The sequence below is a fragment of the Antennarius striatus genome, chromosome 19 (genome assembly GCF_040054535.1).
Source record: "Antennarius striatus isolate MH-2024 chromosome 19, ASM4005453v1, whole genome shotgun sequence".
NCBI classification, from domain to species: domain Eukaryota; kingdom Metazoa; phylum Chordata; class Actinopteri; order Lophiiformes; family Antennariidae; genus Antennarius; species Antennarius striatus.
The window spans coordinates 449,930-471,446 of record NC_090794.1 but is presented as its reverse complement, the minus strand read 5'-3'; the positions used below and the strand labels follow the sequence as shown (position 1 = coordinate 471,446).

The 21,517-nt window shown below is 56.5% G+C and overlaps 3 protein-coding genes across 5 annotated transcripts; 1 reads left to right on the top strand and 2 right to left on the bottom strand.

Moving 5' to 3' along the window:
- Positions 1-1,476: 1,476 nt before the first annotated feature.
- Positions 1,477-4,098, bottom strand: LOC137613478 (cell cycle control protein 50A-like). Its single transcript, XM_068342737.1, has 7 exons — positions 3,717-4,098; positions 3,044-3,163; positions 2,857-2,964; positions 2,669-2,756; positions 2,448-2,594; positions 2,163-2,369; positions 1,477-1,965 (listed from the first exon to the last, which is right to left on the bottom strand). The coding sequence occupies exons 1-7, from the start codon at positions 3,954-3,956 to the stop codon at positions 1,772-1,774; spliced, it is 1,104 nt and encodes a 367-aa protein (XP_068198838.1). The 5' UTR covers positions 3,957-4,098; the 3' UTR covers positions 1,477-1,771.
- A 473-nt stretch (positions 4,099-4,571) lies between these two features.
- On the bottom strand, positions 4,572-12,412 carry LOC137613476 (filamin-A-interacting protein 1-like). 2 transcript variants are annotated; one of them, XM_068342732.1, is made up of 6 exons: positions 11,807-12,410; positions 9,171-9,435; positions 8,921-9,091; positions 8,656-8,834; positions 5,521-8,155; positions 4,572-5,295 (listed from the first exon to the last, which is right to left on the bottom strand). In XM_068342732.1, exons 2-6 carry the CDS (start codon positions 9,426-9,428, stop codon positions 5,095-5,097), a joined length of 3,444 nt encoding a protein of 1,147 aa, XP_068198833.1. In that variant the 5' UTR covers positions 9,429-9,435; positions 11,807-12,410; the 3' UTR covers positions 4,572-5,094. The 2 variants fall into 2 exon arrangements, with proteins under 2 accessions (XP_068198833.1, XP_068198834.1); XM_068342733.1 differs by having other exon boundaries at positions 5,173-5,338; positions 11,807-12,412.
- A 165-nt stretch (positions 12,413-12,577) lies between these two features.
- Positions 12,578-20,685, top strand: senp6a (SUMO specific peptidase 6a). 2 transcript variants are annotated; one of them, XM_068342736.1, is made up of 22 exons: positions 12,578-12,730; positions 13,942-14,035; positions 14,126-14,183; positions 14,268-14,374; positions 14,445-14,579; positions 14,661-14,731; positions 15,250-15,341; positions 15,462-15,777; positions 15,853-16,082; positions 16,229-16,372; positions 16,465-16,498; positions 16,720-16,908; positions 17,416-17,609; positions 17,703-17,902; positions 17,975-18,091; positions 18,163-18,285; positions 18,361-18,453; positions 19,129-19,501; positions 19,580-19,668; positions 19,749-19,817; positions 19,934-20,084; positions 20,160-20,685. In XM_068342736.1, exons 1-22 carry the CDS (start codon positions 12,700-12,702, stop codon positions 20,388-20,390), a joined length of 3,141 nt encoding a protein of 1,046 aa, XP_068198837.1. In that variant the 5' UTR covers positions 12,578-12,699; the 3' UTR covers positions 20,391-20,685. The 2 variants fall into 2 exon arrangements, with proteins under 2 accessions (XP_068198837.1, XP_068198836.1); XM_068342735.1 differs by having other exon boundaries at positions 17,416-17,902.
- Positions 20,686-21,517: the final 832 nt, after the last annotated feature.

Below are 21,517 nucleotides of genomic sequence, written 5' to 3'. Positions count from 1 at the left end.
TTATTATTATTGGATGTATTGTTTTATGTAAAGAAATGCTTGTATATGTCAACAGAAATGGATTGTGAATACCAAAAAATGTTCAACATGTCTATTAATAAGATAAAAAATCAAGGTGTCACAAATACAATAAAGTAGACTTTGTTGTACCTATACTGTATATGTCATGTTACTGCATTAATGAAGGAATGTCTAATGAAGCAAAATAAGACATAACTAGTTTTTATTCCGACATTTTTCAAAGAACGACTTACCGATGTATTGGTCTCAGACTGAAGGGCCACACTCGGCCCTCAGTACGTGGCCGGCCCTTTGTAGGGTGTACACGTTTAGGCACACAGGCTGGAACCCAGGATGTTGAGTCATGAACGGAACCTCATCAACCTGCAGACGGCTCCTAACCTACAGTGAGAAACATGGTAAAGGTCATTTGAATTTATAATGGTAAAAGTAGCCAAATAGAGACATTGTGGTTTAGCTGTGAGCATGGTACCTGTGTCTCCAAACAGATGTTTTCTGCTTCTGTTGGCACACATTGAGTGTCCACAGGAACACCTGTACAACAGGTGAAGACACCTCAAAATAGAGCAGAGGCATCACAGCAGTATGGTGATATTTAGCAGCTTAGTAACGGGTTAAATCAATGTGATAGAAAAATAAAGTAACTTAGCCGTGAGCAGAAGCTAGCAGCTGGTACTGCAGCCGGAGGCCTGAAACGAAGCGTTTTGTGAGGAGCTCAGATGAGCGATTTTGAAGCTGATATTTAGGACCACAGATCACTTTAGGTCAGAATATTTGGAATACAGTCTAGTTGGACATCTGGCAGCTGAATGACATGAAGTTAAAAATACAGAATATGGGACCTTTAACTAAACGTCTGGTCCTACTTGGAGTCAGTTCCTGGGTTTGGCCACCAGGGGGCAGCAGCGTGTCAATTGTTTATTTCCAGGTTGGTAAAGCTTGAGTCTTATTCCTTGAACTGGTTCCGTCTCTGTAAACTGAAAGTATTGATGAAGTTAAAATCGATCTTATGTTCTGATCAGGCGTTATCAGACACGCCCCCTCCTGGGACCAGAGGTCAGGGGTCGTTGTCTGTCAGAGTAATTCTACTTCCTGTCAGTACGAACACGTATGTTTGTCACATTTGATGTTGTGTCGTCAGATTACCAGGATCAGAGTGAGAACGGGGTCAGACTGGGTCAGACCAGGGTCAGAACGGGGTCAGACCAGGGTCAGAACGGGGTCAGACCGGGTCAGACCAGGGTCAGAACGGGGTCAGACCAGGGTCAGAACGGGGTCAGACCGGGTCAGACCAGGGTCAGAACGGGGTCAGACCGGGTCAGAACGGGGTCAGACTGGGTCAGACCAGGGTCAGAACGGGGTCAGACCAGGGTCAAACTGGGGTCAGACCGGGGTCAGACTGGGTCAGATTGGGGTCAGAATGGGGTCATCACACAAACGAGGACACAGCAGGCGTCGCCTCAGGAAGCGTTTATTGTTTTAAAGCAACAGTAGCTCAACCAATCAGGTGCGTGGTTGCAGTTGGAGGCGTGGCTTTAGTGGACAGCAACCCCAGACGGTGACCTTTGACCTGACGGTCGTAGAAACAGAACCCTGACCCAGAACAAGAGGAACCCAAAACACCTGAAGAAGAAGGGGGTGGGCCCAACACAGGAAACACCTGGAGGAGGCGTCCTTGGTCCCGCCTTCAGGCAGCGGGCGTGGTTGTCCGCTGAGGGGCGGGGCACAGGTCACGTGACCACCCGGCGTCTCAGCGGGAGATGTCGGCGCTGCCGCTGCGGCCCCCACACCTGTGATGGACGACCACCAGGACCACGCCCAGGAAGAAGCAGATCGAGCCCACCGTCATGTAGGCCACGCCCAGAAACGGGTTCTTGCCCCCCATCCAGGAAACGGTGGTCAGGATCATCCGCTTCCTGCCCTCGAAGCCGCGGACGGGGTAGTCTGGGGGGAACGTTCAGGAGTGATTGATCCACTGATAGGTACTTTAATTATCCCAAGGGAAATTTGGGAATCCACTGATCGATTGATCAATTGATTAATTAACTGACTGATTGACAGACGGATTTATCGATTGATCCACTGATTGATTGACTGAATGATGAGCTGATTGATTGATGCCCCCCCTCCCGTGAGGATACTGTAGGCGACCCTCAGGCTGTAGTTGCCTCGGGGCAGCGTGGGGGCGGAGCTACTGGTCCTGTTGATGATGCGGTGGAGCTTCCTGAAGGTGGGGAGGGCGGCGGTCCTCATCCACACGATGAAATCCTCGTTGATGAAGCCGTTGTTGTCGGGGGCGGAGTCCAGCTGGTAGACGGGGCGGGGCCAGTTGACCGGCTTCACAGTACCTGAAGGAGGGAGGAGACAAACAGGGTCGTCAGGCGTACTGCTTCTTTAAGAACGTTAGCGGTATTAGCGTTAGCTACCCTGGAAGGCGGCGGTGAGGTTGGGGGCGTGGCCTCCGGGGTTCCTGAACTTGACGTGTTTGTCGGTCCACCAGGCGATCCCGCTGCTGACCAGAGGGATCCGAACCGACGCCCCGCTGGGGGCGATGTGGAACAGCTCCAACGTGTCTGAGGGGGGAGGGGTCACCTTCATCACCATCATCATCACCACCATCACCTTCACCCCCCTGGCCCCCCCCTACCGTTGAACATGCTGTTGGCCACCGCCCCACAGGGGGCGACGGGTTTGTCGTCCCTGAAGGCGAACGGCTCACAGTCCTGACTGGGAGACTGGAAGCACAGGAGACCAATCACACCACGCCCTCGGGTGTGACGCCGCCCTCTCAGGCGTGGCCACGCCCTCTCAGGCGTGACAGGTGTGGGGGGTTACCTTGAGAGCCCCCGGGTCTCCGTTCAGCTGCCGGTCGTCTCTGGACTTGACGTAGCGCCGGTGGTTCTGGTAGAAGTTGGTCAGACCGTAGTACATGAAGACGCTGCCCTGTGGGGGGAGGGACAGGACGGTGAGGGGGGGTCCGGGTCTGGACCGGTCCGGTCTCACCGGGGGGGGGGGGGCTCACCTCGTACGGCTGGTCCAGGTAGAAGGGCACGGAGCAGCTACAGGGACTGGAGCTGTTCCAGCTCAGGTTCTGGGAGCAGCTGAAGCAGGAACTAGACGGGTCCACGCCGGTGTAGTCCACCTGGGGGGGCAGACCGTCAGAGGGGGTGGGGTCCGACCCCAGAGGGGGGGGTCTGACCCCAGAGGGGGAGGGGTCTGACCCCAGAGGGGGGGTCTGACCCCAGAGGGGCTGGTGACCCAGATGAAGCAGGGTTAGGGTTAGTCGGGTTAGGGTTAGTCGGGTTAGGGTTAGTCGGGTTAGGGTTAGTCGGGTTAGGGTTAGTCGGGTTAGGGTTAGTCGGGTTAGGGTTAGTCGGGTTAGGGTTAGTCGGGTTAGGGTTAGTCGGGTTAGATGAGATTCTAAATGTTTTCCTCCAGTTTCTCCTCATCCTCTCACGGCACCACAAAGCTGGAGTTAACCGGAAGTCCAACCGGAAGTCCACTCACATTCCATACAATAATAAAAGCCAACCAGCTGCGGTGAAGCCCGACGTGTCAGTAGTGTAGGATGATGATGATGATGATGATGATGATGATGATGATGATGATGACGACACGCTTTAGCTTCCGGTTCTAACCGGACTACAGAGCGGCTCAGCCGGTGTGACCGGTCCGGTTCCGGTTCGGCTCCTCACCTCGATCTCTCTGATGTTGTTTGACGTCACGAACAGGCCGATGCCGACGGGGATGAAGATGAGTCCGATGATGAAGAAGGCCGGGGTGACGGTTCCCGCGGTGAGGATCGGCTTCCAGGCGGGGAGCCGCTGCTGCTTGAAGGCGGTGTTGTCCGGCTTCCTGCTCCGTGGCGGCCCGGTACCGGGTCCGGTCAGCGTCACGTGCCCGTCCTCGTCTTTGGGGGTGTAGCTGGTCGCCATAGTGACCGTTAGCCGCCTAGCTAACACTAATGCTAATGGTCTAAGACATTTAAACTAACCCAACCGAGCTAAGCTAGCTACACCCGGAAGTCCACGCACAGGATTCTCGTAAATAGAAGCGCTGTGTGATGACGTCACGGCTACGACATGATGCGTTAAAGGCAGTCGGCCGTAGAGGCTTCAAGGATCGGGTCTGTAGTCGAACACCCGTCTGTCGTGACCCGTCTGTGGTTCAGATACAAGCGACGTGTTAACGGTCGGTGTGTTATTGTAACACACAAACACACTTCCGGTTCTGTTTTCCGGTTGGACCGTTACTAAGATTTTAATGGTTGTGGCGTAAATAACGAGATGCACCTGAACGCATCACGGATTTACGTTAATGCGAGCAGGAAGTAAAAATATCTCCGACAAATCGCTTCAAATAACAGATGATGCCCCACTATCAGGTGTGACTTACGTCATTCTGTTTATATTAATATATTAAAATATTATTAAATTATTATTATTATATTGTTATAAGTTCACCTTCGTCATCCTCAGCTTCAGTAAAATCTTGAAAATATGAGGATGGTTTTCCAAACAGTTTTCCAAACAGAAATGTGACGTCACTGCTCCACAGAGAAATAGATTTTAATGTGTTGGATTCACAAACAGTTCAGTGTTTCAGGAGCCAAAGAGGAAGTGAGGTCAACCCTGACAGGAAGTCCACAGCTACTGAGAAACATCACATGATCTAGTTCATTAAGACGCTCTCAGATATAAAAGAACAGCACACAGGTGGAGGTGATGGAGAACACAGGTGGAGGTGATGGAGAACACAGGTGGAGGTGATGGAGAACACAGGTGGAGGTGATGGAGAACACAGGTGGAGGTGATGGAGAACACAGGTGGAGGTGATGGAGAACACAGGTGGAGGTGATGGAGAACACAGGTGGAGGTGATGGAGAACACAGGTGGAGGTGATGGAGAACACTCGGCGTTACAAACCCTCCTTTCAAACCACATAAATACTTTCAATATTTTCAATATTTTGCTTGAAGCCGGCGTCACACCCAGAGTCCCGTCTGCCTTGAACTCCCAGCTGGTCACGTGACGTCCATGTTGGGCGGGGCCAGGTCGGGGGCGGGTTCAACCTTCAGGCCTTGCCTCCTCCTGTGGAGGCGGAGCCACAAACTGTTGTCTTCCTCAGCTCGATCTTCATGGCCTGGCCCTCGGTCCGGGACTCCAGTCTGGTCACCGTGGCGACGCCCAGCAGCGCCTTGCCTCCGGGCCTCATCCCTTTGGACATGGGGATCCGTGTGGCGGCACTCCGAGAAGTCTGGACATCAGAACCGGGCTGGAAGAGAACCGGGGGGGTCAGTTCACCAGCCGAGGGTCAACTAGAACACAGTGTCAGAGTGTTTAAAGGTACAGATAGAAGGGGGTGTACCATCAGTATGGGGGGGTCATAACGTTTAAAACATTGTGGGACCCCTGGGGGTCCCACTGAAAGACAGACCCCTGGGGGACAGACCCCTGGGGGTCCCACTGTGTCTGATAGGTTCCACGGGGCGGGGCTCACCGCTGGTTGGCTGGGCCGACAGGGTGCCGAGCCGACGGGCATGATGGTGATGCTGCTGGTCATTTTGCTCGGGGTCGTCTTTCCCATCGAGGGTTGCCGTGGTGATCGGAGGACGGTCCCGGTTGGCGTTGGCCGGGGGCCCTGAGGGCCCAGGTGGATGTGGATCTTGTTGTCGTCCGTGGTGACGATGCTGCTCTTCCCGTTGTACTTCCTGTGAGGCAGCGGTCCGGGCGGCGGCTCCGGCGTCACCTTGACGACGGTGCAACCCATGGTGACCCCGTGAGGCTCAGGTGCAGCACACGCCTCTGAGACAGGGGTGCTGCTGACGGTGATGATGGACACCGGCGACGTGCAGACGGTCGCGTCTGAGCTGGTCGCCCTGGAGACGGTGGTGATGGTGACCGGGGACCTGGCCCGGTGGAGCCCCCCGGTGGTGTCGGGGGTGTTGTTGGTCTTGGGGACGATGGTGATGCGGGGCCTCTGGGGGCCGAGCGTGGGGATGATGGTGGTGCTGGAGAAGAAGTCCTCCACTGGGGGGCTGGAGATCTCCAGGGTGGCCGAGCTGCCGCCGAGGTCCGGCGTCACGCGGATACGCAGAGGTTGGCCCGGTTTGGGGGGCGTGGTCATCTCAGGTGGGCGGAGCCTCTCGTTGGCCTGGCTGACCGCGATGGCCTCCTTCTTCTTCATCCAGGGTATCCAGGACTTAGCTGTCCCGAGTTCTGCCGCCGCTGGGGGGTACCGCTCCAGAACCGGGGGCCTCCTGGGCCCCTGCTGCCTCAGGTTCCTCATGAAGTGGTTCTCCTCCAGGACCGACTTGCGGATGAAGCCGGCCGCCGTCTGGTCCTCTGGGTTCCGTTCGTCCGTGGCGTCCGTCTGCACCGCCGTGGAGGCCACGGGGACGTTCTCCATCCGGCTCCCCCCGGGCCTCCAGGAGCGGCTGTAGCGTCTGGTGGCCTCCAGCTCCTCCACCAGGTGGGCCACCTCGAAGCTCATGGTCCTCCTCCTCTCCTCCTCCTCCAGGAACCTCCTCTGGAGGACGGCGTAGTCGGCCTGCAGCTGGGCCAGCTGGTCCTCCTTGTTCATCAGCTCGTGGATCTTCTCCTTCAGGGCGGTGATGTCCAGCTGGAGCTCTCTGGACTTGGCCTCCTCCACCTTGCAGCGGATGCGGAGCTGAGCTTCTGGAGCGGTGAGCTCTCCTTTCTCCAGCGCTTTGCTCCTCGCTATCTGACCCTTCATCTCCTCCAGCGTCTTGGACAGGGCGTTGGCTTTGTCCTGCTCCGTCAGGAACTTCTTCTCCAGGAGGTCATACTGGTCCTCCGTCTTCATCAGATCTCCTTCCACCACCTCCAGATGTTCCAACCTGCTCCTCAGTCGCTCTATCTCCACGGACAGCTCCCGGGTCCGGTTGTCCTCTGAGGTTCTCTTCTGGTCCAACTTCTTCTGCAGCCCCTTCTCTGTCTCCTCCAGCCGGTCCATCCTCATCTTCATCTCACTCATCTTGGTCTTCAGCTCCCGAGTCTTCTCCTCTTCACTTGCGAGTCTGGTTTGGACCTGGTCTTTCTCCTGGACCAGCGCCGTCACGCTGCTCTCCGTTTCCGCCTTGAAGCGCAGGAGCTTCTTGCTCTCCTCGATCAGCTTCTCCGTCACGTCGGTCACTTTGCTTTGCTCTGACTTCAACATCTCACTCAGATCTTCACTTTTCTGCTCCTCCTGTTTGAGCCTCTCCTCCGTGTTCTTCCTCTGGTCCACCAGCATCACCATGAAGGACTTCATCCTCACCAGGTCGTCCTTCAGGACCATCTCTTTCTCCTCCAGCTTGGCCTCTGAGGACTCCAGATCCCTCAGGCCGGTCTTCAGGGTCTCCAGCTCGCCGGTCAGGTCCTTCACCACCCGTTTCTCCTTCTCCAGGCTGGTGTGGAGCTGAGAACACTCGGCTTTGCTCCGGCTGAACGCCCCCTCCAGTTTCTCCAGCTCCACCATCCTCTTCTGCAGCTGGTCCACCTCCAGCCTCAGCTCCGTGCCGTGGTTCTCCTCATCCTGGAACTTCTTCTTCATCTCCCTGCACTGAGACTCGGTTTTGGTGATCTCCTCATCCTTGCCCTCCATCTCCAACACCTTCTTCTTCAGGTTCTCCAGCTCGGCCACCTGAGACGAGTCTCCTCTGCTGATCTTCTCCCTCAGCTCCCTCAGGTCCTCCTCTGACCTCTGCAAAACCTTCTTGCTCTCCTCCAGCTCTTCCACCTTGCGAGCCAAAGCGACCAGCTTCCCTCTCAGCGTTCGACTCTGAGCCTCCTCGTTGGTCAGTTTGGCCATCACCTCCTCGTGCTCCTGGGTGAACTTGGCTCCTCGGTGCTCCAGCTCCGCCTCCAGCTTGAGGACCTTCTGGCGGTCCTCCTCGGCGCCGGCGGCGACCTCTGCCAGCCGCTGCTCCGTCTCCTGCAGCTTCTGGTTGCAGTCCTGGAGCTTCTGGCCCTGCTGGTGGATCTGCTGGAGGTGGAGCTGCCGCTCGTCCACCAGCAGCAGAGCGAAGGACTTGAGCTTCAGCAGCTCCGCCCGGACCTTCTCCAGCCTCCTGCTGTGGTCCTGGTCCTGACGGGCCCGGTAGGCCTTCTCCTGCTCCAGCAGCCGCTTGAGTCTGAGGAACAGAAGACCAGCAAACGATGAAGGTCTGTGGGGATGACATCATCGTCTCTGATGACATCACCCTCCACCAATCCCTACGCTGACTCCACCCAGCAGGAACGTGTTATCAGAACCGGACCAGGACCAAGTTTAGCTTCGCTTGGTTTAGCTTAGTTTAGTTTATCTTAGCTTAGCTTAGTTTATCTTAGCTTAGCTTATTTTAGCTTAGCTTAGTTTAGCTCAGTTTAGCTTGTCTTGTCTCAGGTGTTTCCTGGATCCTGTTTGTGTGGGTCACAGGTGACCACCCCCCCCCACACACACACACCCCGCTGTGGTCAAACACCCCCACTAGAAATAGCCCCGCTCCCGTCGGGTATCTTATCCCAAACTGTCATGGTGCCCTATTCTGGTGTCACCACCAGGACAGGTGGCCTACCTGGGTCGAGCTGGGGCCAAAGCCCGGTTCCTGGTTTGAACCCCCCCACCCCTCCCGGTCCCGGTGTGCCCCCCCACCTCTCGCGGTCCTGCTCCAGCAGGTTGGTGAAGTCGTCGCTCTTGCTGATGAAGTCCTGGTGGTTGTTCTTCTCCTGGTCCAGCTGGACGACGGTCCTCCGGTGGAGCTTCTCTGCCAGCAGCAGCTGCTCCAGCATCCGGCGGTACGTGTCCCTCTGCTGGTCCTCCAGGCGCTCCAGCTGCATGGAGACACGCCCCCCCGTCAGCAGCCGCCGATGTCCGCGCAGCGCCCCGAACCCGTCCGGCCCCGGGGGGGCGGGCTCACCTCCGCCATGGGTTTCTCGTACACGTCATCGGCGCCGCGGCAGAGGGAAACCTGTCCGTCTCTCTGGAGAGCCTGCAGCGGTCTGAGGGGGGCCGACGAGCCGTAGTGAGCCTCCAGAACCTCCGGCCCGGTTCGGTCCGCCCGCAGCAGCGAGATGATGTCCTCCCTGGCCTGAGGAGACACCACAGGGTCAAAGGTTAGGACAAATGAGGGGGTGGGACCTCCTTCCTCTGGGATGGGCCACGCCTACCTGCAGCTCTCCCTCCATGACCCCCAGCAGGTGCAGCAGGTCGGTCCTGGACAGGTCCGGCAGCCCGCTTCTCCTGCGGTCAGGGGGGTTCTGGGTTCTCCTGGTGGACCCAGATGTCCTCCCTTCCTTCTGGTCCCGCTGGACTCTGGGTCTCCTCTTGGAGCGGTCTGGTTGGTTCTCCTCCTGCTGGATGAGTCCTCTGGTGGTCTGAATGCGGCCCCCCTCTGGACCCCCCATGGTGCAGCTCCTAGACCGCATCGTTCACCTGTGAACGGGACAGAACCGGTCCAGCAGAACCCCAAGAAAAACACTTGTGTCATCTGTCGAACGTGAAACACTTCAAGTTCTGGAAGCTTCTCTGGAGAAGGTCAGCTGATCGGCTGAAAGCAGGCGCTGACTCAGCCCCGGAGAATCCTGGCAGCGACGCCGTGGCAACCGCATCAGGACCACCTGCTATTAATAGCTCCTCCTCCTGCCAACCGATTGGACCGCCTTCAGACGGTCGGTCCACTTCATTCCTCACCCTGAGGACCACCAGGGGCCCGGTTCTGATGGGGCCACTCAGTCCAGGTTCACACGGTGAAACAGTCCAGGTTCACGGGGTGAAACAGTCCAGGTTCACACAGTGAAACAGTCCAGGTTCACCCAGTGAAACAGTCCAGGTTCACGTAGTGAAACAGTCCAGGTTCACGCAGTGAAACAGTCCAGGTTCACACAGTGAAACAGTCCAGGTTCACGTAGTGAAACAGTCCAGGTTCACGCAGTGAAACAGTCCAGGTTCACACAGTGAAACAGTCCAGGTTCACGTAGTGAAACAGTCCAGGTTCACGCAGTGAAACAGTCCAGGTTCACGTAGTGAAACAGTCCAGGTTCACACAGTGAAACAGTCCAGGTTCACGCAGTGAAACAGTCCAGGTTCACACAGTGAAACAGTCCAGGTTCACGCCTGAAACAGTCCAGGTTCACGCAGTGAAACAGTCCAGGTTCACATACACGTAGTACTATTATCATCTATGCTCGGACGTTAGCATCTACAGTAAAGTGTAAACAGCAGCTGCAGTCCCCCGGCTGATTGGACCGTGTTCAGGAGCAGCTGTTTGTTTGGGGGGGGGGTTATTGGGGGTATTTTTAGGGGCCCCCTCTTGTGTCCAGAGTCCAACAAGGGAAGCTCCAAGGCGATCCGGTTTCTGAGGTGTCAGCGATCCGTCCGTCTGACTCCTGTTGTAAACAAACAGCCTGCTGCTCATGCTAGCTGCTAGCAGCTAGCAGCTGTTAGCTCCAGAGGTTCTGATTGGCTCGTGTTTGTTATTGGGGCTCATATTGTCCAACACGGATCACGCGAAGGAACATCACGCTACTGTAGCTACGTTAACTTTAGTATTAAGAAAGAAATGATTTAGTTATTTAATTTAATTTAATTTTAATCTGTTTACTTTAAACTTTTTAAAATTATTTTTCTGTTCAGGATTCAAACCGCTGTGAGCTGAAGACACGACGGCCGTCAGACGTTCAGACGGTCAGCTCCGGTGAGTCGCGTCGTCGCCTCATTTGACCCGATTGGGGCGAGGATGAAGATTCACATTGACCATAAAAGGGCGTGCTGGTCGGAGTCGGGTCAGAACCGACCCGTCACGACCCAGCGCCTCCATCAGGAGAAACAGACACGCCCATTATCAACTCCATCCAATAGTAACCCGGTCTCATCTGGAATGGTTGAATCTGAGCGTGTCTAGTGGGCGGGGCCATCTGCTGGGCGGGGCCATCTGTTTTGCTGACGAGAATCTTTCGGGCCTGGTGGGAGGAGCTCCTCAGGTCCAAACACAAAACACAACAGACGCCCTGAAACCAAATCCGCTCAGGTGTTTCCTGCATCCTGTTTGTGTGGGTCACATGGTGACCCCCCCCACACACACACACGCCCCCCCCCCCCGCTGTGGTCGAACACCCCTGCTAGAAATAGCCCCGCTCCCGTCGGGTTCACGTTACTGACTTCAGGACGTCAGAGGCTGAGAATAGATCTGAGTCTACAGGAAGTAACCCCCCCCAGGCCCCCCCGGTCCAACCAGAGCAGAGCGATGACATCATCACTCCCAGCAGGCAGCCGGACGAATGAATATCAGTTCTGTTGTCATGGGAACCTGATGTCAAACCAAACTGGAGCTTCTGTTCAGACCAGGTGTTAGCATTTAGCATTTAGCCTGAGAGCGTCTCACCTGCTAACGGGATGCTAACACAGCTAGCTAAGCTCACTGAGGCTAATCAGGATGTAAACATCAGTGTTGTTAGGAGTAAACAACCGCTAACCGTCTGAATGCTAATGCTAGCTGCTGATAGCTGATAGCGTTGAATTAGAATCATAGGGTGGGTTTAACCCACAGTGGACCGGGTTCTTTTGGGGGGGTCTGTTGGGTCTCTCTGGACCGGGTTCTTCTGGGGGGGTCTGTTGGCTCTCTTTCAGGTAAAACTGACCTGAATGACTGAACCGTCCCATCAGAACCTGGACCTGGACCAGAACCAGAACAGTCCATCTGACATCAGGATCCGACCCGTAGAGACTTGAACTCACTGAACACCCACACAGAACCCCCCCACCAGGTGTGTGTGGTTCTGGTGCTGCTGGCCAATGATTCTCTTACCTCTCAGCGGGTCGACCCCGACCGGAGTCCAGTCCTCTGGACGACCTCACCCCCTCCTGAGGACCCCCGAGGTCCTCCTGGTCCTGGTTCTGGTCTTGGCCCTGGTCCTAATCCTAAATCCTGGTCCTGATCCTAAGTCCTGGTCCTGGTCCTAGGTCCTGGTCCTGATCCTAGGTCCTGGTCCTGGTCCTAGGTCCTGGTCCTGATCCTAGGTCCTGGTCCTGGTCCGGCCCTGCGGTGAGGCGTCTCTATATTTGACCTGAGCTCTGGCTGAGCAGCAGCTGAACTGACGGAGGTCCAGAAAACACAACAGCTGAGCCAGAGGGCGGTCCAGCAGCAGGGAGGCCCCGCCCTCGGCGGAAGGGAGGCTCCGCCCTCTAGGCCGGGCTTGGCTTGGCGCCGGGGGGTTTGGGTCAGGATGGATTCAGGGTCTGTTTCCCCTTCAGTTTGTTTGAATGGAAAATCACATTTCCATGGAAACAGAAGAACCAGCGGCTCAGAACCATCTGGATCAGGACCAGAAGGTTCTGGATGCTGTTCTGTGGAGACGTGGAACCCAACTGGCCCTTCTGGGGCCTCTGGATCAGCAGTCAGGTGTTTGTCACAGCAAACAGCTTCAGGCCCTGACCCACATCCTTAGAGACCTGCTGCTGGAGAAAATATGTGTTCACAAATAAATAAAATATAAAATTCATACAATAAAAATCTTAAATATTTGACTTTTTCTTTCTGTTAATCACGTCGTTTATTTTGAAGGTCCGCCTCATCACTTCCGGCGCTCTGCGGGCTCGCGACTGTAACTTCCGGTCAGCGTCTCGGAGGCAGGCCGCCACTTAGCGCCGCTGCGCCGCCGCGATGAGACGCAGCATCCCCCGGCCGGATCATGACTGAACATGGCCCACAATAGAAGCCTTTTCCTTGAAGGTAAGCCGCGGCACGCCGCCGCCCCCCCGCCGGCCGTCCGGACCGAGCCTCCCCGCATGCGGCGTCTGGATCCCCGCACACCGGGGCGGATCGGAGGCTCGATCCGGACCCTGTGGATCCGGAGCGGCTGCAGTTAGCTCGGTGGCTAACGCTAGCCCGCAGTTCATCCCAGCTCAACCCCCCGCTGCCCGGGCAGGAGGCGGCGGCCAGGCCGGTGACAGTGCCCCGGTGTTGGGCCTCGAGGCTCGGGCGGAGCATTGGCTCGGCGGTCCGGTCCGGTCTGCTGGGGGTGGTCCACCGGACCTCTGGGGCTGGAAGCCCGGGCTAGTAGCGCTGACGTTCAGGCTAATCCGGGCCTGTGGAGTTAGCAGGGATGCTAGCTGCTAGCTGTAGTGTGTAGCACAGAATAAACACTTTAATGATAAATAAATGACATTTAATTCACTTAAACCGGTTCAGAACCAGAACCTGCAGCTTCTGAGCCGAGTTACCCGGATGGAGCTGAAGCTGATGCTAGTCATTCTGCTCCTCACCTGCCTTCACATCCTGAATGCTAGCAGCTAACAGCTTCTCCTGGGGGGGCAGATGTGTCAAAACAGGGGCATCGCCGTGGGGATGGAGGGGGGCACAAACACACACACACACACACACACCGGCGGTGTTAGCTGCTGTTAGCTCTGCTGCCTCTGATCTGATCCTGATCGATCATGTTGATTTTAGTCTTCAATAAATTATTTATTTCAACACATTTTCTACATGTTTCATGTAAACATGTTTCAAGCATTAAACCAGACAGGCTTCTGTGGTGACGTCATCACTGCGTTAGGATCAGGGTTCTGTGGGGACATGGGGGGGGCATCTGATGTCTGGTCGCCTTTCAATCAAACTGCATCTGATTGGCTCCTGGCTGTCACGTGGTCAGGTCCTGGTCGGTTCTTGTTTACACCACAAGCTTCAGTTGGTTTTGTGAAGAAAACAGGAAGCCAGGTGTTGTGACCCCCCCCAACCCTTACCAGATCAACCCCGTAACCATGACAACAGTTCCCCACTGAATGAAGACCCTGGTGGTTTTTGTTCCTTCTGAATGTTGGAGGTTATTTCTTCCCCAGATCATTAAATCAACAAAGTAAATAGAACATGGGGGGGGCTCAGACAGGGTCACAGGGTCACTGGTGCCGACACCCGGCACTGACATCCGTCTTGTTGTTCAGCGCTGGGGAGGACAGAGACCAGGAGAGACGGTGGCTTCAAGCAGAGCTGGAGCTCCGCCCACTCCGATGGCGATGGAGAGGAGCGAACACACGAGTAAGAACACACACACACACACACACACACACACACACACACACACACACACACACACATACACACACACTAACCCCTGTCTCCCCCCAGTGCGGCGGTGAGCGTGGAGGAGATGGACCGGCAGCAGCCCCCCTCCCCCGAGGAAAAGGTAAACCCGACTCCACCCCCTCATGATAGCTTCCCCCCCCACTCTCCTACCCCCCATGACCTCCCTTTGGCGCCGCCCCCTCAGGCTCCTCCCCTGAGACACTTCACGTCGTCGGATCCTCTCAGGACGTACGAGCACCGCCCCCTCAGCCACGCCCGGCCCCCGGGCCGGCTGGGGCCCAAAAGGCTCAGGTACGCCAAGCTCCGCCCCTTCGTCCCCAATGGGATGCCTTCAGGTTCTGAGGCTCTTCCTGTCCCGCAGCGAGGTCCCCGTCGCCGTGGCAACGTCGTCCTCCATCGCCAACAGAACCAACTTCCTGCTGCAGGGCATCGTCCTGCAGGGGCGCCACTTCCAGCACGCACAGGTGGCCCCCCCCAGCAGGAAGCCGGTCCACAGGTGAGTCCCACGCGTCGTCCTGGAAACGGAAACGTTAACCCTTCACGCCCCAAACGTTTCCATGGCAACCTCTGTCCACAGAAATGACTTCCCCCCCACGCAGCGAGCCGTGGAGGTGGACAGCATCATCCTCACCTGTCCAGAGGCTCCAGGTGGGGGCTCACACACACACACACACACACACACAAACACAGACACACACACACACACACACACACACACACACACACACACACACACACACACACACACACACACACACACACACACACACACACACACACACACACACACAGACACACACACACACACACACAGACACACACACACACACACAGACACACACAGACACACACAGACACACAGACAGACACAGACACACAGACAGACACACACAAACACAGACACACACACACACACACACACACACACACACACACACAGACACACACACACAGACAGACACACACACACACACACACACAGACAGACACACACACACACACACACACAGACACACACACACACACACACACACACAGACACACACACACACACACAGACACACACACACACACACACACACACACACACACACACACACAGACACACACACACACACACACACACACACACAGACACACACACTCTGATGATCACTGTGGTCCAGAGGAGGATCATCTGAACGTCAGGCGGCGTCTGCAGCAGAAGAGGAGACCTCTGGAGGACTGGACGGCCCCCCCCCAGGAGGACACGTCTGAGGTGAGGGCCACGGGGGGGCGGTAGGGTATAGAGGTGACCGCGTTAGCCTAGCGTCCTGCTAGCGTTAGCATCAGTGTGTGTTAATGTGTGTGTGTGTGTGTGTGTGTGTGTGTCCTGCAGCCTGGTGGGGGCCGGTGTCAGTCCTGTGGCTCTGGTCCGGCCCAGCTGCCGTCCCAGCAGGCCACGCTGTCCTCCCCCACCCCCAGGGCCCCCCTCCGGTCCCAGCCCCCCCCCGGACTGAACGACGCTCAGCAGAACTTCTACAAGCCGGGCACCACGGCGACGAGGGCGGGGTTCCGGGGTGGGGCCAGCAGGACGCCGCCGCCGCTGATCGACGGACGGCCCCCCCCGCCCACCGGGACGTCCGGCTGCTGCGTCACCAGGACCCCCGCCAAAGCCAGGAAGGGGCCCGGGGCCCCGGAGTTCAACGACCCCAGTGAGTAGAACCGGTGTGTTTGGCTCCGCCCCCACGGAGCCACGCCCCCGGCTAACGCCCTGCACCCCCCCCCAGTCGTCCTGTCCAGCGACGACGAGGAGGAGGCCGACAGCGCCAGCACAGGGAGCGCCAGCAGGCTGGACAGCGTGTCGCCCCGCCCCGCTGACTCCGCCCACTCGTCGCCGGCGCCCTCCGGTGGTCGGGTGGAGGCGGCGGTGAAGAGCGGCGAGCAGGACGACCACGAGTTCTTCAACGACGTCAACATGAAGATCAGCATCCCGCGCAGGGGCAGGATGAAGGACCAGGTGAGGGAGGGGCCAGGTCAGAACCAGAACCGGGTCAGAACCGGGTCGGGACCGGGATCCGATCCGTTAGCCCCTCTGAAGTCTGTCTTTTGAAATAGCTGCTAGCCTCTTCTCAAACCCCGCCTCCCTTTCCTCCCCCCCTCCAGTTCGGGAACCAGCCCCCCCCGGAGCCCTTCTCCCCCCGCCCCAAGAAGCCCAAGGTGGCCCCCAGCCGCTGCGCGAGCATCATCCTGCAGTGCCGCAGCCTGAGGGTGGGGACGCTCCGCAGGACCGTCATGAAACCCGTCGTGGTGAGTGCCCCGCTCCGTCGCCACGGAAACCACCTCCAACCCCCCCGGTCATTAGGATGGGATGGAACCCTAACGTCCTGTTTCTGTTTCAGTTCTCTATCGACAACATCCAGCTGGAGATAGAAGGTAGGAACCGATCGATCGGTGGATCGGTAATATTCAGACACAGGTCAGACGTAGCTTATAACAGTGGGTTCTAGGCGTAGCGGTTGTCATAGCAACCCTGGTCCTGTGGGTTGATGCACTGATTAATGGGCGGGACCTCTTTAAACCAATGGGACGACCTGAACTGAGATGGTGGGCAGGGTCTGGGTGTTGTCAGGTGTTGACCGGTTGCCCCCCCCCAGGAGCGGAGCAGCACTCGGTGGAGCGGGTGTGTCTGCGGGCGTCGGCGCTGGTGCGCTGTGAGTGGTGCAACGTCAGGAAGCTGCCGGTCCTGTTCTTCCAGACGACTCCGGACGAGTGTGAGCGTCTGCGTGAGCAGCTGCACATGACCCGCGAGGACGGGGGCCATTGGTACGACTGCAGCGGGGCGGGTCAGTACCAGCAGGCCCCGCCCACAGCAGGGGATCAATACTCTGATCCTGGATCAATACTCTGATCTGGTCCGCGTCACAAAACATACAAATTGTCACGAAATATTTCAAATCACATTTTAAACAAACTAACAAACAAATTTATAAAAAGAAAAGAAAGAAAATACTGCATGATGGAGTAATATTCAGGTAGTATTCAGGTAGTATATAATGTACTGTGGTATTCTGGTAATACATGATATTCAGATATTCTGATAATATCCTTTTGATATTCAGGTTATACTCTAGGTACTCAGAAAACGTTCACCGTTTGTGGTGCATGTAGCCTCCTGAGCTAACGTCCCTGATAGCCTCCTGAGCTAACGTCCCTGATAGCCTCCTGAGCTAACGTCCCTGATAGCCTCCTGAGCTAAAGTCCCTGATAGCCTCCTGAGCTAACGTCCCTGATAGCCTCCTGAGCTAACGTCCCTGATAGCCTCCTGTGCTAACGGCTGAGCCCCCCCCCAGAGCCGGACGAGCGCTACATCGTGCTGATCCTGGAGAACGGGCTGGTGATGAAGGAGCAGGTGATCCTGGAGGACATCCTGGGGGAGATCGGACGCTCCAACCAGCTGAGCGACTTCCCCTCCAAGCTGCTGTTCGACGAGGCCAACATCCGGCTGGTCAACTTCAACAACGCCGCCCTGCAGAAGGAGGACAAGGTGGGGGGGGCAAGACGGACAGGCGTCCAATCGGGGCCTGAGTCCAGACCCTCAGGCGGGTCAGCTGACAGGAAGTCTGGTTTGTGTCCGCAGGTGAAGCCGACGCCCACCCCCCCCAGAGTCACACACTTCTCTCCCGTCACCAAGGTGATGCAGGTGTCGCCCATCAACCCGGGGGCCACGCCCACTCGCACCAGGATGGTCACCCGGCAACAGACCAGCGGTTACTACGACGACGAGGACGACGAGGACATGACCGACCTCCAGCCGACCTTCACCGGACCAATCATCAAGTAGGTGCCTGTGAGACCGCCCCCAGGGCGCCGCCGCGTCACGTGACGTGCTGTGATGTCACCGTGTTCCAGGTTGATGGTGTACCCACCCCCCCCCGCCAAAGGAGGGATCTCCGTCACCAACGAGGACCTCCACTGCCTCCACGACGGGGAGTTCCTCAACGACGTCATCATAGACTTCTATTTAAAGTAAGTCAAGCCCAGCCCCCTGCTGTGACCACGCCCCCTCACCCGCTGACCACGCCCCCTCCGTCCACCAGGTATTTAGTGTTAGAGAAGTTGAAAAAGGAGGACGCTCAGAGGATCCACGTGTTCAGCTCCTTCTTCTACAAGAGGTTGAACCAGAGGGAGAGGAGGAACGTTCCCGACACCACCAACCTGCCGTAAGCCACGCCCCCTTCCGCCCAGCCACGCCCCACCCCGCCCCGTTACATCACGTTAATAATTTGTGCTTTTAGGATCCAGAAAAGGAAACACAACCGGGTGAAGACGTGGACTCGACACGTAGACCTGTTCCAGAAGGACTTCATCTTTGTTCCCATCAACGAGTCGTGAGTTTCACTGTTACTAGTGATAGTCAGCTGATCCTGGTGATAGTCACGTGATAGTCACACATTATTCTAGTGATACTCTGGTGATGTTCTGGTGATGTTCTGGTGATGTTCTAGTGATGTTCTGGTAATATTCTGGTGATGTTCTGGTAATATTCTGGTGATGTTCTAGTGATGTTCTGGTGATATTCTGGTAATGTTCTGGAGATGTTCTGGTGACACTCTGCTAATGTTCTGGTGATGTTCTGGTAATATTCTGGTGATGTTCTTGTGATATTTGGTGATATTCTGGTGATATTCTGGTGATATTCTGGTGATGTTCTGGTGATGTTCTGGAGATGTTCTGGTGACACTCTGCTAATGTTCTGGTGATGTTCTGGTAATATTCTGGTGATGTTCTTGTGATATTCTGGTGATGTTCTGGAGATGTTCTGGAGATGTTCTGGTGATGTTCTGGTGATGTTCTGGAGATGTTCTGGTGACACTGTGCTAATGTTCTGGTGATGTTCTAGTGATGTTCTGGTGATGTCCTTGTGATATTCTGGTGATGTTCTGGTGATGTCCTTGTGATATTCTGGTGATGTTCTGGTGATGTTCTGGTGATATTCCTGTTTGTACCTTAAGGGAATCTTTCTGGGGGGGTTAGAGCGTGGTTCTGACCCGTTCCTCTCTCAGGGCTCACTGGTACCTGGCTGTCATCTGCTTCCCGGGCCTCAAGGGGACCGTCTACGAGCAGAACCTGCTGTTCCACACCTCTCCACCAGAGGTGCCGTTGGATGAGGGCATCCTGGACCATTGCCGACCCCTGTCCCCAGACAGGGAGGGCCCCGACAGCTCCTCTGAGGACCCTGAGAGGCCCGCAGAGGGTCCAGCTGACGGCGATGCCACCAAGGAGTACGCCTCCTTTAGCGAGGGCGGAGCCGACGCGTCCGGCTCCGCCCCGGACCAGAGGTGCTCGAGCGCGCTGCACAGGATCAGCGTCTGTTACGGCTCTGAAAAAGGAGACGACGATGGCCACGCCTTCTCCGACGACCAGAGCTCCTGTCAGGTGGGTGTCCTCGTCCACCCCCTCACCAACCTCTGCCTGGCAACAAGAAGTGGTCGTCATGTGACTTTTTGTCTCCAGGACGACTGCAGTGACGAGGAGTCACCGGCGGCTGACACCCCCGACACGGACGCCGCCGCCCTGACCTCCAAACAGATCATCTGCAAACAGTGAGTCAGAGCTTCTCCACCAGCAGGGGGCGACGGCGCCGCTCCCAAACCTCCCATCAGCCCCTCTTCTTCTCCTGCAGGCCGTGTATCCTCATCATGGATTCGCTGAGAGGTCCGACCCGGTCCACGGTGGTGAAGACCCTCAGAGAGTGAGTGTTTGACCCGTTCGATCCGGATTGATCCGGTTGGGTCCGGATTGATCCGGCCTGCAGGTGAGCATCATCAGGTTCAGGTGAGATGAGCTTCAGGGGTGTGTTTGTTTCAGATACCTGGAGGTGGAGTGGGAGGTGCGCCGGGGGAGTGCACGCAGCTTTGGGAAGGAGGTGATGAAGGGCTCCAGCCCCCGCGTCCCCCAGCAGGACAACTTCAGCGACTGCGGCGTTTATGTGCTGCAGTACGTGGAGAGCTTCTTCGAGGTGAGGTCGCCCACTGGGGGGGCTCTGGCAACCAGTGGGCGGGGCTGACTGACGCGGGTCCGCTGTCCCCCACAGACCCCGATCCAGAGCTTCCAGCTGCCCCTGAACCTGAGCGACTGGTTCCTGCAGCAGCGCATGAAGACCAAACGGCAGGAGATCCGGGAGCTGATCCTGAAGCTCCAGGACCAGCAGCAGCTGGACAGGAAGCCGCCGCCCGAGGCCCCGCCCACTGCCTCCGAGGAGGCCGACATCCAAGAGACTTCTGGGTCCACAGACCCGCCCCCGCCCCCTCCTGTCGGCCCCTGAAAGGACCCCCCCCCACCTGAAAGGGAACGTGAGATTTGTATGAAATAAAACTTGGTGTAAATACGCCGGCGTTTCCCGCTGCCTTTGTAAGACTGGCCCGGTTCTGGTCCCGGTTCTGGTGCCGGGTCTGGTTCTGGTTCATGTTCTGGTCCCGGTTCTCGTGCCGGGTCTTGTTCTGGTTCACATCCTGGTTCCAGTTCCACGGATACTGACTGGACGTTTGTATACTGGAGCCTCGATGTTCGATGCTTGTTGTCTCTTGGATTCATTTACATTAAAGACACTCAGGAGCCCCCCCACTGCCTCCTGTGTGTGTGTGTGTGTGTGTGTGTGTGTGTGTGTGTGTGTGTGTGTGTGTGTGTGTGTGTTCCTGATGGTCGGATCCGTCACACGACAGGAGGTATCCTGGTGGCGGAAACATCAAAACATGAGCCAGACTTCTGGCGTCTCCGGGACGATGGGGTTTCAGCTGTTAGCTTAGCAGCGGGTTAGCATGTGGAGACGATGGATGGAGGGTGGGGTCAGTCAGGGAAGTGTTCACACCCTCAGGACCCTGAAGTGGGGGGGTTGGGTTTAGGGTTTAGTCGTTGGGTCGGGGTTAGCACAGAGGACACAACTTAGCTTCTGAAGGTGCTTTTAAATTCAGATCTCCAAAAGCTTCAGGCTAAAGTGTTAGCACGCTAACTGAGGTCCCTCCACCCTCCAATCAGACGACAGATCGACATAGTTGTTGTCATGTGATTCTATTTACAAACAGCTGGGTGTTGATGTAAACAACACACCAGTTCAGCTCCCTGAGGGACCCCCAGGTGACACCAGGTGTGTGTGGGGGGGTCTCACCTTCCAGTCGGTGTTCGGTGACTGGTTTCACTTCCTGGACACTAAATCATTCATGATGCCTGAACGGTGTTTTGTTCGTTGTTGTGAGCCTCTTCAGAGTCCTCCGGGTCATTGATCGGGTCATTGATCGGGTCACTGATCGGGTCACTGATCGGGTCATTGTAAATACTCAAAACACAGGAAGGCTTTGATGTCAGGTGAGAATCCATGACGTCACTGCTTCAACATGAACCAAGCGATGGACCCACCCACCGGCCGCTGCTCCTGACGGATCAATCAGATTACTT